General features: G+C 33.5%; 1 protein-coding gene across 1 annotated transcript in view; it reads right to left on the reverse strand.

The window, feature by feature from the left end:
• Nucleotides 1–1,453: 1,453 nt before the first annotated feature.
• Nucleotides 1,454–12,770, reverse strand: part of FGF7 (fibroblast growth factor 7) — a 62,002-nt gene continuing 50,685 nt past the window's right edge. Inside the window, exons 3-4 of the mRNA XM_065941401.1 lie at nt 3,834–3,937; nt 1,454–2,575 (exon numbers count right to left, since the gene is read on the reverse strand). Of these exons, the coding sequence (XP_065797473.1) occupies nt 2,381–2,575; nt 3,834–3,937 (299 nt within the window). The 3' untranslated portion in view covers nt 1,454–2,380. The remainder of the gene's footprint in view (nt 2,576–3,833; nt 3,938–12,770) is intronic.

Consider the following 12,770-nt stretch of genomic DNA (forward strand, 5'->3'; position numbering starts at 1 on the left):
TTTATTTTCTAAAACTTCCACATTAAGTATAAATAAAGGGGGAAGGATAAATTGTTAAATGTTTCTAGAAATACTACTGGATCAGATTTACTGCTAAATATTGATTAATTCAGTCTTGCTTTATAAATTTATTCATGAGCATAACTCTAGTCAGAGTATTTGATCCTAATATAGCTAATAGATTATATACATACACACTATTTCTGTTTAAATTTCCATATAACCATGTTTCACCCTAACTTTGTTTTCCATTTTTTTATTAGTTGGAGGCTAATTACAATATTGTAGTGGTTTTTGCTAACTTTTTAAAATTAATTAAAAATAGTTTCATTATGAATTTGCTTTGATATTAAATATTGAGTGAATTAATATAAAAAATTGATTATGGGTAGAGACACTCTGCTAGGCAGTAAGGAAAACAAATAATGAGAAACATCGATTCTTTTCTTCTCTTCATATGTTCCCAAGACACTGGGCACAGAAGCCTGATCTAGGAACCTAGGTTAGCAAAGCCCTGGAGTCAAATAATAAAGACTGTCAGGCATGGCATTTCCCCAGAGAATTCCTGAGAACTGGTAATCCCTCATAGCTTCCTACAGCCTCATCATGTAGGTGAGCCACAAGAAAATCAAATGAATCTGTTATTTCTGTTGACCTAGCCTTTGCATGTAACTCTTACCTATAAATGTTTTATGAGATATTTGTATGAAATAAAGGGACTTAAATGACAAATAGTTTGAAATCAAAACCACCATTGTTAGCATATCACCAGTTTAACTTAGATAAATGTTGGCCTTCTATTGAACAATACAGAACTATGAAGGTCTTCTAATGTAAGTATTATGAAGTAGAAGTTTATCTTTCCAATAAGTCCATCATATGTAGCCTGACCTCAAGCCTTGATTACTATTCAGTCTCAAATCCCTAACTATAGACTCCACTTCAGACATTGTGTCTTCCCCATTCAATAGGAAAGCAACTTTCAATGCTGGCATATTTTAAATGGCAGAGATTTCTAGAGATTAGAAAAACTACTAACTTAAGTATGCATATTTTAAAAGTATTTTACTTTTCTTCTCATGAACTCAAACAAAGCTTAACTTTTAAATCCTGTAAGTCCTTTTATCTGCAGTGATTTTACTTATAAGATCCAATTTAGTTGACGAGAATATGTCGCAAAACATATTTCACATTTTTGTATCGTTCCCTGTGAGACGACTATTGTAAGAAATGCTGCAGGCGGTCATTTTTGTCTGCCATCCAGGACTTACTGGCCTGACTGCTGTGTACTAGACTTGATGTTGGTCACAAGGGGGAGGGGGACTTGCAGTGGAGCCAGACGGTTTTGTTATTGCTTTAGAATTAAAAGCATATGAAACAGATACAGCTTATTAAGGTTGTTTTTTTTTTTATAAATAACATAAACTTAAATAACAAAACAGTAAAGTTCAAATACAACTTAAAATAGAGTTTAATGCTGTAACCAGAGGAGAAAAGCACAATTATTTGCAGGAAGAACATTATTAAAAGCCATATTCCTGAATATGAATTATACAAAAGATAGATTATGTTACTTCAAAAACACATAAAAGATTTTTGAATTTTACTTTTAGGGATTATAAAATGTTATTTTGTGGTGAGTGAGATGAAATACAGTATTATCATCATTGTTGCTATTTTATATACAATATTCTTTAAAACATCCTGTAAGCAATACCCTTTCAGTTGGAGCAGCATTACAAATTTGTTCTTGTTAATCGGTAGGTACAAGCATGTTCTAATTCTATACTTTTATAAAACTACCTCTTTGACTTATTTCCATAGTGGAATTTTTGAGAATACTTGTTTCTTTTCTAATTAGAGTGGTTCATAATTTTTCACTAGAACGTATTCAAATACTGCTCATCTTCCATAGTTAGTGTTGGCTTGATTATCTGACAAATCATTCCAGCAGCCTTTAAGTCTGACACATCTTGTATAACATCATCTGCATTATTATTATTATAGCAGCCATTTTATAAGCAAATAGGAATATTTAAATAATCATTATCAGATAATCAAATCTAACATACTCTTAAGGGTAAATTAACTTAAGAAAAAACATTACTATTACTAACATCATGATTGTACAACCAGTTTTACAACTTTTTACAACTTTTAGTTACTAAATCTGATTTTTGTGTATATTTTTTTCAAATCTTTCTTTAATGCAGTCTCTTAAAATAAACATAAATGCGCAAGTCCAGCTTGATCAGTTTTTCAGTAGTTTTCCAGCCTTTCTTGGTTAGTTTAAAAAAGAGAAAAGAAAAGATAAAAAAAGAAAACAGTCCACTTAAAGAAATCTCCCTGCTGGAACTGGTTTCTTATATGCCATATATGATTAGGTTATTGCCATAGGAAGAAAATGGGCTGTTTTTTGTTCTTTCTTCGTTTTTTTCCCTCTAACTGGAACCCCCTTTTGATTTAAGGCAACAAACATTTCTCCTCCACTGTGTGTCCATTTAGCTGATGCATATGTGTTGTAATGGTTTTCCAGAATTAATTCTTTGAAGTTGCAGTCTTCGTTGCATTCTTTCTGCAATGAATAACAACAAACAACATTATCCAAATGATTTTTAGAAGGACTCAAAGAATAAGCATAATATTTAGTAAAATTAAAACCTACACGACTTTTTTGATCAAGAATAATGCAGTTTGTTGGATAGCATATTTGAAAAAGGATCAATTTTTTTACAAAGCTAAAATGCTATACATTTACTTATGCAGCATAGTTCCAAACATGTTGCTTTTTTGGCAATCAGTTGCTACTATTCTTAAGAGCTGTTTTCCTCTAATTAGCAGCTCTCATATTACTATGCCCAAGTCACTCTTTTCCTAACCTTGAGATTTTTATATAATTAGCAGATCCTCTGACTGAGCACACACACATACTGCTTCCCTCAGCTGAAGTCATATTTTACAACTTTTATTCATTTACTATTATACTACCTGTGATTGTGGTGGAAAATTAAAAAGTTAATTTGCTCATCCATCCAACTTGTCATTCATTCAGTTAAACTTATATTTTTATGTAGTCTATGCCAGGAATACAAAAGAAAAGCCAATTATACCGTATTATAGTGGGATAAACTGTTACATATTTTATATGTAATAAAGTGGGAACAGTGGGAATGCTTACAAGTCAAAAGTCCATCATTGTGAGACTGATGTTGATAAACAAAAGTCTGGATTTTTTTCACCAAGAATTTTCATATCAGCAAAGTGCAAACTGCATGAACTTTAACAAAAAGAGCTGAGAGATGGAAATTTTATATTTTAAGTATCTAAAGTGGAAATGAAATTTTAGAGCTAGAAGGATCCTTGCATGCATGCATGCTCAGTTGCTAAGTCGCGTCCGACTCTTTGCAGCACTTTGGACTGTGGCTCGCCGGGCTCCTCTGTTCATGAGATTCTCCAGGCATGAATACTGGAGTGGATTGCCACTTCCTCCTCCAGGGGATCTTCCCAACCCAGGGATCAAACCCACATCTCCCGCATTGCAGGTGGATTCTCTACCACTGAGCCATTGGGGAAGCCCAGAAGGATCCTTAAGGGTCAGTTAATCCAACTTATTTTTTACAGATGATGAAACGAAGGCCAGAGAGCTTAAACAAATTGTCCAAGGTGACACAGAAAACATTTTTCCTTAATTCCTAAATGGAAAATATTTTAATGAAATCATTGAATTACATAGTTTGAGAGGAATTAATTTCATTTTTACTTTTCAGAAAGGGGAGATACTTTTGTCAAAAATAAGTTTGAGAAATTAAGTCTAAGCTATTATCTACCAATACCTTTGCATAGAGCTTTCCTTCCTTGTTCATTGCAAGATAATATTCACTTTCCACTCCTTTGATTGCTACAATTCCAACAGCCACTGTCCTGATTTCCATGATGTCTGCAAGGAATCACAGAAAGATATGTCAGTAATTCACTTAGTTTTGCAGATTATCCAAGAATAACCATTTGTTCTTATTTGTTTCAATTGGGAGTTAAGATTATTAATGTGATTATTTACTCAGCCTAACACCCCCAACCACTTAGAACATGTAAATACAAACACTTAATCCTTATTAAATGTGGGAAGTGCAAACTATCAATTTTTTTATTTTGTAGAAAAAGATACTTGGTTTCAAAAAAGTTACATATTTGAAACTTTTTCTTCTCTAGAATTACATTTCCAGTTTACTAAAATCATTGTTCAGTTGTTAAGTTGCATTTGACTCTTGGCAACGCCATGGACTGCAGTATCCCAGACTTTCCTATCCTTCACTGTCTCCCAGAGTTTGCTTAAATTCATGTTCATTGATTCAGTGATGCCATCCAACCATCTCATCCTCTGTCACCCCCTTCTCCTCTTGCCTCCTCTTTCCCAGCATCATGCTCTTTCCCAATGCGTCTACTCTTTGCGTCAGGTGGCCAAAGTATTGGAGCTCCAGCTTCAGCATCAGTCCTTCCAATGAATACCTGGGTTGATTTCCTTTAGGATTGACTGGTTTGATCTCCTTGAGAGTCCAAGGAACTCTCAAGAGTCTTCTCTGGCACCATAATTCAAAAGCATCAATTCTTTGTCACTTATGTTTCATTATGGCCACTTACATACATGACTACTGGAAAAACCATAACTTTGACTGTATGTAAAAAAAAAAAAAAAAATATATATATATATATATATATATATATATATATATATACTGACATCACTTTGTCAGAAAGTGATATCTGCCTTTCAATACGCTAAGTTTGTCTTAACTTTTCTTCCAAGGAACAAGTGTCTTTTAATTTTATTGGTATAGTCACTGTCTGCAGTAATTTTGGAGCCCCAGATAAAAAAAATCTGCCACTGTTTCCATTTTTTCCCCATCTATTTGCTTGAAATGTTGGGACCAGATGTCATGATCTTGGTTTTTTGAATGTTGAGTTTCAGCCACCTTTTTCACTCTCCTCTTTCACCTTCATCAAGAGGCTCTTTAGTTCCTTTTCACTTTCTGTCATTAGGGTGGTGTCATCTGCATATTTGAGGTTGTTGGTATTACTCCTGGCAATCCTAATTCCAGTTTGTGAGTCATCTAGCCTGGCATTTTATGTGATGTACTCTGCGTATAAGTTAAATAAGCAGGGTGACGATATAGACATATCGCCTAGACATATTCCTTTCCAAATTTTGAACCAGTCAGTTGTTCCATGTAATGTTCTAACTGTTGCTTCTTGACCTGCCTACAGGTTTCTCAGGAGACAGTAAGGTGGTCTGGTATTCCTTTCTCTTTAAATATTTCCCACAGTTTGTTGTGAACCACACAGTCAAAAGCTTTAATGTAGTCAATGAGACAGAAGTAGATGTTTTTCTGGAATTCCCTTGCTTTGTCTATGATCCAATGGAATTTGGCAATTAGATCTCTGGTTCCTCTGCCTTTTCTAAACCCAGTTTGTACATCTGGAAGTTCTTGGAGAATTTTGAGCATTACTTTGCTACCATGTGAAATGAGCACAATTGTACAATAGTTTGAACATTTTTTGGGATTGCCCTTCTTTGTGATTGGAATGCAAACTGACCTTTGCAAGTCCTGTGGCCACTGCTGAGTTTTCCAAATTTGCTGGCATGTTGAGTGCAGTGCTTTAACTGCATCATCTTTTAGGATTTGAAATAGCTCAACTGGAATTCCATCACCTCCACTAGTTTTGTTTGTAGTAATGCTTCTTAAGGCCCTCTTGACTTCACACTCCAGGATCTGGCTGTAGGTGAGTGACCACACCATCATGGTTATCTGAGTCATTAAGACCTTTTTTGTATAGTTCTTCTGTGTATTCTTGCCACCTCTTCTTAATATCTTCTGCTTCTGTTAGGTCCATACCATTTCTATCCTTTACTGACCCCATCTTTGCATGAAATGTTCCCTTGGTATCTCTAATTTTCTTGAGATCCCTAGTCTTTCCCACTCTATTGTTTTCTCTATTTCTTCGCATTGCTATAATCATAATAACAATAATACCTAGTGTTTATTGAGTTCATACCACATGCAAAGGATTGTTTAAGCACTCATATATTAATATATTTACTTATCACCAAGACTATAAGGCAAGTACTCATATTATCCCCAGTTTAAAGATCAAGAAGCTCAGGCACAAAGAAGTTAAGTAATTTGCCCAGATTCTCTCAGCTGGCAAGTGGCAGAAGTGGAATTTTAACCCGAGTGGTCTGGCTTTTAATCACTATATAATACCGTGAAAGTATGGAATTAGTAACATCTTGACTTTTGTACTTAAACTTTATAGTAATAATTATTGCTGACATAATATATCTTGAATATACTGAAATTGAATATAATTCCAGTTAAAGCCATTGAAAATGATTATAAGCAGAACCTACTACCTTTAAAAAAGATTAACTATTTAAACTGATAGATTTTTGATAATAAAAACACAGTTGTTATATGAATCCTGCTCATATGAATTTATACAATTTTAATTATTTCTAACCATTGTTGAAATTGTTTTTACAAAACTTGTAGTTACTACAGGACTGTTACCCTATTGTTTTATTTAATTATATATCCTTTCCCTAAATGCTGCTTTTTAATGACTCTTATCAAAATACAGTAAAAAAAAAAAAATCAACTTTAAAACCATGTAGAAATTTAAAGTTTTGTAAACCATTTCATGTAACTACTGTTAATTATACTTTGAACTTGAGACATTCTCTTTCCTGTGCTTAAGACAATGAAAAGAAAATCCCGAGTGAATATTATATGGATAAATCAAGTCCCCAGAAACTGTTTTCTAAAATATTCACTTAATTATAGGAAATTCTAATTTTTATCTCGTGCCTTCGCTTCATCCTCTTATTTATTCTCCAGGCTTTAGTTTCCCTGTTCTCCAGTGATAGAATTGTTACCTGCTTTATCAGAATTAATGTAGCCTAGTTAAGAAGTGTCATCTATTTCCCATATATGCCACATATAGAAACCATTTCCCACTATACTATGCTTAGCACTAGTCAGAGCTCATCCAATTCAGAGTTCTACAGCTGCTTATCTAGAAATTGAGGTCTTTGAAGAAAATGCAGAGGAATGGATATTTATCTTTTTAAGTGTTTATGGAACATTGTCAGAATGCATAAAACTGTATGGTAATTTTAGGATACAAACTAAGAAAAACAGCACTGGTTTCTGAACTCCAAAAGTTAAAAATCTAGTATAAACAGCGAAACACACATATATAAACACATGTGCATGTGGGCATGCTAAGTCGCTTCAGTCGTGTCCGATTCTTTGCAACCCTATGGACTGTAGCCTGCCAAGCTCCTGTCCACGGGATTTCCCAGGCAAGAATACTGGAGTGAGTAGTCATTGTCTCCTGCAGGGGATCTTCCTGACCCAGGGTTCAAACCCGTGTCTCCTGTGGCTCCTGCATTGCAGGGAGATTTTTTACTGCTGAATCAGCAGGGAAGCCCTAAACACATATGTAGATGCATCTTAATTAAAAGAGAAGAAAATTTTTGGAAAACAAAGCTCTGAAGGAGAGGCTCAGGGAAATGTTAACAATTGCTTCGAAGGCTAAGAAGGATGTTATGCTGATGTGTTCATGCAGTATTCAACAAACCTTCAGTGAGAGCCAGTTCTGTCCTCAGCTCAATTCAGAGACAAACCCTGCCCTCTTGGAGCACATTCTCTAGCAGCTAGCTCTTCTCCTTGTTCAGTTCAGGAAGCTCAAAGGGAAATAATTTATGTGGCAAAATCCAGTTAGTTTAAATTTATATCAATACAATGAAGAATTGATTCAGCATATTTATAATACCTTCAAAATGGGGTAAATATATCTATTTAAGGACATATGAAATAGTTGCTTTCTGAAGATCTTACCACTGTACAAAATGTTGTGAAGAAGTCAGTGTTTACCTTTCCTTCAAGTCCCTTTATTCCTGTTATTTCCCTCTTATTCAATATTATACTTTCTCTTAGATAGAAAGGAGAGTACTGATGCATAAGCTTAGAGTATCTTTCATGGCCAGATTTAATTAGGGAATGAAATCTGTCATATTTGCTGGCTTTTCTTTTATAGACCAACTATCTATAAAATATAACTGTAGAATGATAGAGGTAATGTTAATTACAATATGTAGACACTTTCCCTTCAGCTTCAGTCATGATAATACATTCATACTGTAAAATCTGGATTTATGTTTACAAGAAGTTCATGTTTATATATAACATAATAAATGTGTTCCCAAATATGTAAGGCATATTACATGGGTGCATTGAGTTGTTACCATAATGACTGTGGTAGTATAATAACAGAGTTTAAAAAAAAATCAAAAAGATCAGCTCACACAATAGAACATGAAAAATGAAACAATATGTCAAGTAAATTGGTCATTTAGCCTCATTAGCAATATTTTTGTCAACAATGTTGTCAACAAAAGTATCAGTTTATTCATTAGGATGTCTCCCTTAAAAACTAGGAAATATGCCCAAAATGGCTTCCCTGGAGGTTTTTGCCACTGTGATTTAATCATTCATTAAACCATTTTGCCTATTTGTTATTTAAGCCTGTATTGTACTGAGAATGAGAAATGAGGAACCTAGATATAAATTGTTACTACATTTTTAAAAACTTCTCCAACATCTCCTCCTAGAATTTTAGGTGTTTTCCTATCAAATATCCATGCTAAATCTTTATTCTTATCATTAGTGGCATTTATGATTTTAAAGTGCTTGAACTTTTCTTGCTTGAAACAATTCTTTAAGAATTTATCTTTTAGAGAAGATTTAGGTTCACAGCAAAATTGAGGGGAAGGTGCAGAGATTTCAAGCTGGTTTTAGAAAAGGCAGAGGAACCAGAGATCAAATTGCCAACATCTGCTGGATCATTGAAAAAGCAAGAGAGTTCCAGAAAAACATCTATTTCTGCTTTATTGACTATGCCAAGGCCTTTGACTGTGTGGACCACAACAAACTGTGGAAAATTCTTGAAGAGGTGGGAATACCAGACCACCTGACCTGCCTCTTGAGAAATCTGTATGCAAGTCAGGAAGCAACAGTTAGAACTGGACATAGAACAACAGACTGTTTCCGAATAGGGAAAAGAGTATGTCAAGGCTGTATATTGTCACCCTGCTTATTTAACTTATATGCAGAGTACATTCATGAGAAACACTGGGCTGGATGAAGCACTAGCTGGAATCAAGATTGCTGGAAGAAATATCAATAACCTCAGATATGCAGATGACACCACCCTTATGGCAGAAAGCGAAGAAAAACTAAAGAGCCTCGGGATGAAAGTGAAAGAGGAGAGTGAAAAATTTGGCTTAAAGCTCAACATTCAGAAAACTAAGATCATAGCATCTGGTCCTATCACTTCATGACAAATAGATGGGGAAACAGTGGAAACAGTGACAGACTTTGTTTTTCTGGGCTCCAAAATTACTGCAGGTGGTGGCTGTAGCCATGAAATTAGAAGATGCTTGCTCTTTGGAAGAAAGTTATGACCAACCTAGACAGAATATTAAAAAGCAGAGACATTACGTGGCCAAAAAAGTTCCATCTAGTCAAGGCTATGGTTTTTCAGTAGTTGTATATGGATGTGAGTTGGACTATAAAGAAAGCTGAGTGGTGAAGAATTGATGCTTTTGAACTGTGGTATTGGAGAAGACTGTTGAGAGTCTCTTGGACTGCAAGGAGATCCAACCAGTCCATCCTAAAGAAAATCAGTCCTGAATACTCATTGGAAGGACTGTTATTGAAACTGAAACTCCAATACTTTGGCCACCTGATGCGAAGAACAGATTCATTTGAAAAGACCCTGATACTGGGAAAGATTGAAGGCAGGAGGAGAAGGGGACAACAGATGATGAGATGGTTGGATGGCATTACCAACTCGATGGACACGAGTTTGTGCAAGATGTGGGAGTTGGTGATGGACAGGGAAACCAGGCGTGCTGCAGTCCTTAGGGTTGCAAAGAGTTGGACATGACCTAGTGACTGAACTAAACTGAGTAATAGTTTAGAAATCTGATGTGGTGACTTTAATTGTGATGTCATCAAAATATCTGGATTAATATATATCAAATCAATTATATTTCCTCGTACAGAAAATGAAAATGAATTATAAGCAACAGTATATGCTAGTTGCTAAAAAGAACAGAATAGAAAATAAATTCAATAGTTATTCAGAAGAAAGAGGTGTTACATATCCTAGGTGGTCAACAGAGGATTTGAGGAACAGACAGACCTTGAATTACATCTTGAAGAAGATAAAAGTTTGGACATAGGTAGAATGGAAACATCATGCTAGTTGAGAGATAAAAGTTTATGTAAGACAATAGAGTCTATGATTCATAACTCATTTTTAGAAGATAGAAATTAGAACTATCTGGAAAAGGAAATGTATCAAAGAAATACAGAAAGGTAGAAAAGAAGTTAGGATGAGTTTGTTGAAGGCCTTGATTGCCAATTTATTAATAAAAAATTTTAATGTTTATTTGTCAACAGTGAGGAGTCTTTGAATGTTTGAAATTTGAAAATGTCAGATTGTGTTTTAGGAAAATTAATTGGATATGCAGAGTAGATAAAAAGAGAAAATTACTAGAATTGTATAACCCTGGTTTTCTTCTTATGCTAATATTATGAATTGTCCCATAATTGGCCATTATTGTGATTTTTAAATAAGTCAATAAATAGTTTTAAAATGTCTCAGTTTAATTTCAAATACAGAAAGTATCAGTAGGTATAAACCCATATGAACAAAAGCTCTTTGGGTCCTCAATAGTTTTTAAGAGTATAAAGTTGTCTCAAGTCTAAAAAATTTGAAAACATCTTTTCTAAATTAATTTTATTCCTTCTGGTCTTTTTAGTTGCAGTTTGTACTTTGTGTATTGTACCCTTGTTATTGTAGCTACATAGCATTGGTTATTTTATAAAACACTCTACATACATAGATTTATAAATAAATATCCATAGCACATGTATACAGAAATACTCAATATACTCCAAAATGTCTGGAAAATTTCTTAATGATATTTTAAAACATCAAGTTGCAAATTATAATTAACATGTTAGTAAATAGTAAAGCATGTAAAACATTTAGGCTTGATCAACTTCATTACTAATTTAATGTTAGTATGGTTTTAATTAAAGAGTAAGTCTAAGATATGTGTTTGCACTGCTTTGACCTTTGTACATTGTCACAAGTACTAGAACAGTAAAACATTCTAAATGTGTGTTGTGTATTTGACACACTAATATCCTATATCTTAGTATTATATTTTTTAAATACCCTGCATGTGACTGCTCAAAATATTATTAAATGTGCATGTGAGCATGCACAGACAATATTGTAAATTCAAAGGAATTGCCTTCAAAGAACATCATACTCTTGATTCTATATCCTCCTGTCTGTCTTGGATGTCTTCAGTCCCTCCCTTCTTTGCCTTTTGATTACAAAAATACGTTTTCCAAATTGTTCTCTCAATAAAGCTGTTTTAAGATATTCATAGGCCCTACGTACTATTGTTTCTCAAGACCACCCAACACAAATCTAACATTAAAATGTTTGGAAAATTTCTTAATGATATTTTAAAACATCAAGTTGCAAATTATAATTAACTTATGTAAGTAAATAGTAAAGCATGTAAAACATTTAGGCTTGATCAACTTCATTACTAATTTAATGTTGTTATGGCTTTAATTAAAGAGTACGTCTAAGATATGTGTTACCACTGCTTTGATTGTTGTAAACTGATTTTTGACTTTTGAAAGCATATTTTTATAATTAAAAGCAAAATACGTCCATATTTTTCATTAGATACAGTATTTTATAACTATTTAAAACTTTTATATAGATTTTCTTTTGAAATTACTTGGTCTAAAGTAACTCATTTTACTTATGATTTGCTATCAACTTTCTGCAAATATTGTACTTTCTAGGGAATTCTTGCAAAGAAAAAAATTATCAAATCATTTTTGTATGTTATGAAAAAAAGTATTACTAAATTTAATAAATAATGAAGTTGGCATAAGTTAAGTTTATAAGTTAAATATTTGATAATCTCTAGTTTTTAATTTTCCTGTCAAATTTTACTGTCAGTGTCTAAATTTCAAAGTTTTAAGTATATTTGTAAGTACTTGATATTTTCATGAGTTCTAGGCTTTGTGCCTATGGGCCAGATGAATAAAATGTTCATGCCTCTAACTCTGAAATCTTTTCAAAAGACTTCCCTGCTCCCTTTTCACTTAACACCAAATTTCTTGAACATATAGACTAAATTTGTTCACTTTTCCTCAATTTAACACTTGCATCCTAACTTTTAATCTGTTTAATGGCCTTGTCTCTTCAAGGCCAGCAGTGACCTCATAAGCGCCGAAGCCAGGGTACGTGCCTTATTTCCAATAGTCATAAACATTCTCTGCATATTATTGCACTGTCAGCATCCCTCATTCTATTCCTAATTCTCACTCTTTCTCTAATCCTGCACTATCCTAATCTATTCATTTATTTTAAGATGCTTAATTTTGTGTAGCCATATGTATCAATCTTTCTTGATAATTTATTATATTGTTTTCTATGCTTAAAAGTATTTTTCCATTCTACTGTCTGAAATACATTTTATTCTTGCTTTTGTAATTTAAGTTTAAAATGTATCTCTTAAATTCTTTTGGAATTAATTTTGGCACATGGTTTGAGATGAAACCCTAAACTGATATTTTGTTCCTGCAAATAGCTAGCTAATTTTTCAA

The sequence above is a fragment of the Muntiacus reevesi genome, chromosome 7, assembly GCF_963930625.1.
Source record: "Muntiacus reevesi chromosome 7, mMunRee1.1, whole genome shotgun sequence".
NCBI classification, from domain to species: domain Eukaryota; kingdom Metazoa; phylum Chordata; class Mammalia; order Artiodactyla; family Cervidae; genus Muntiacus; species Muntiacus reevesi.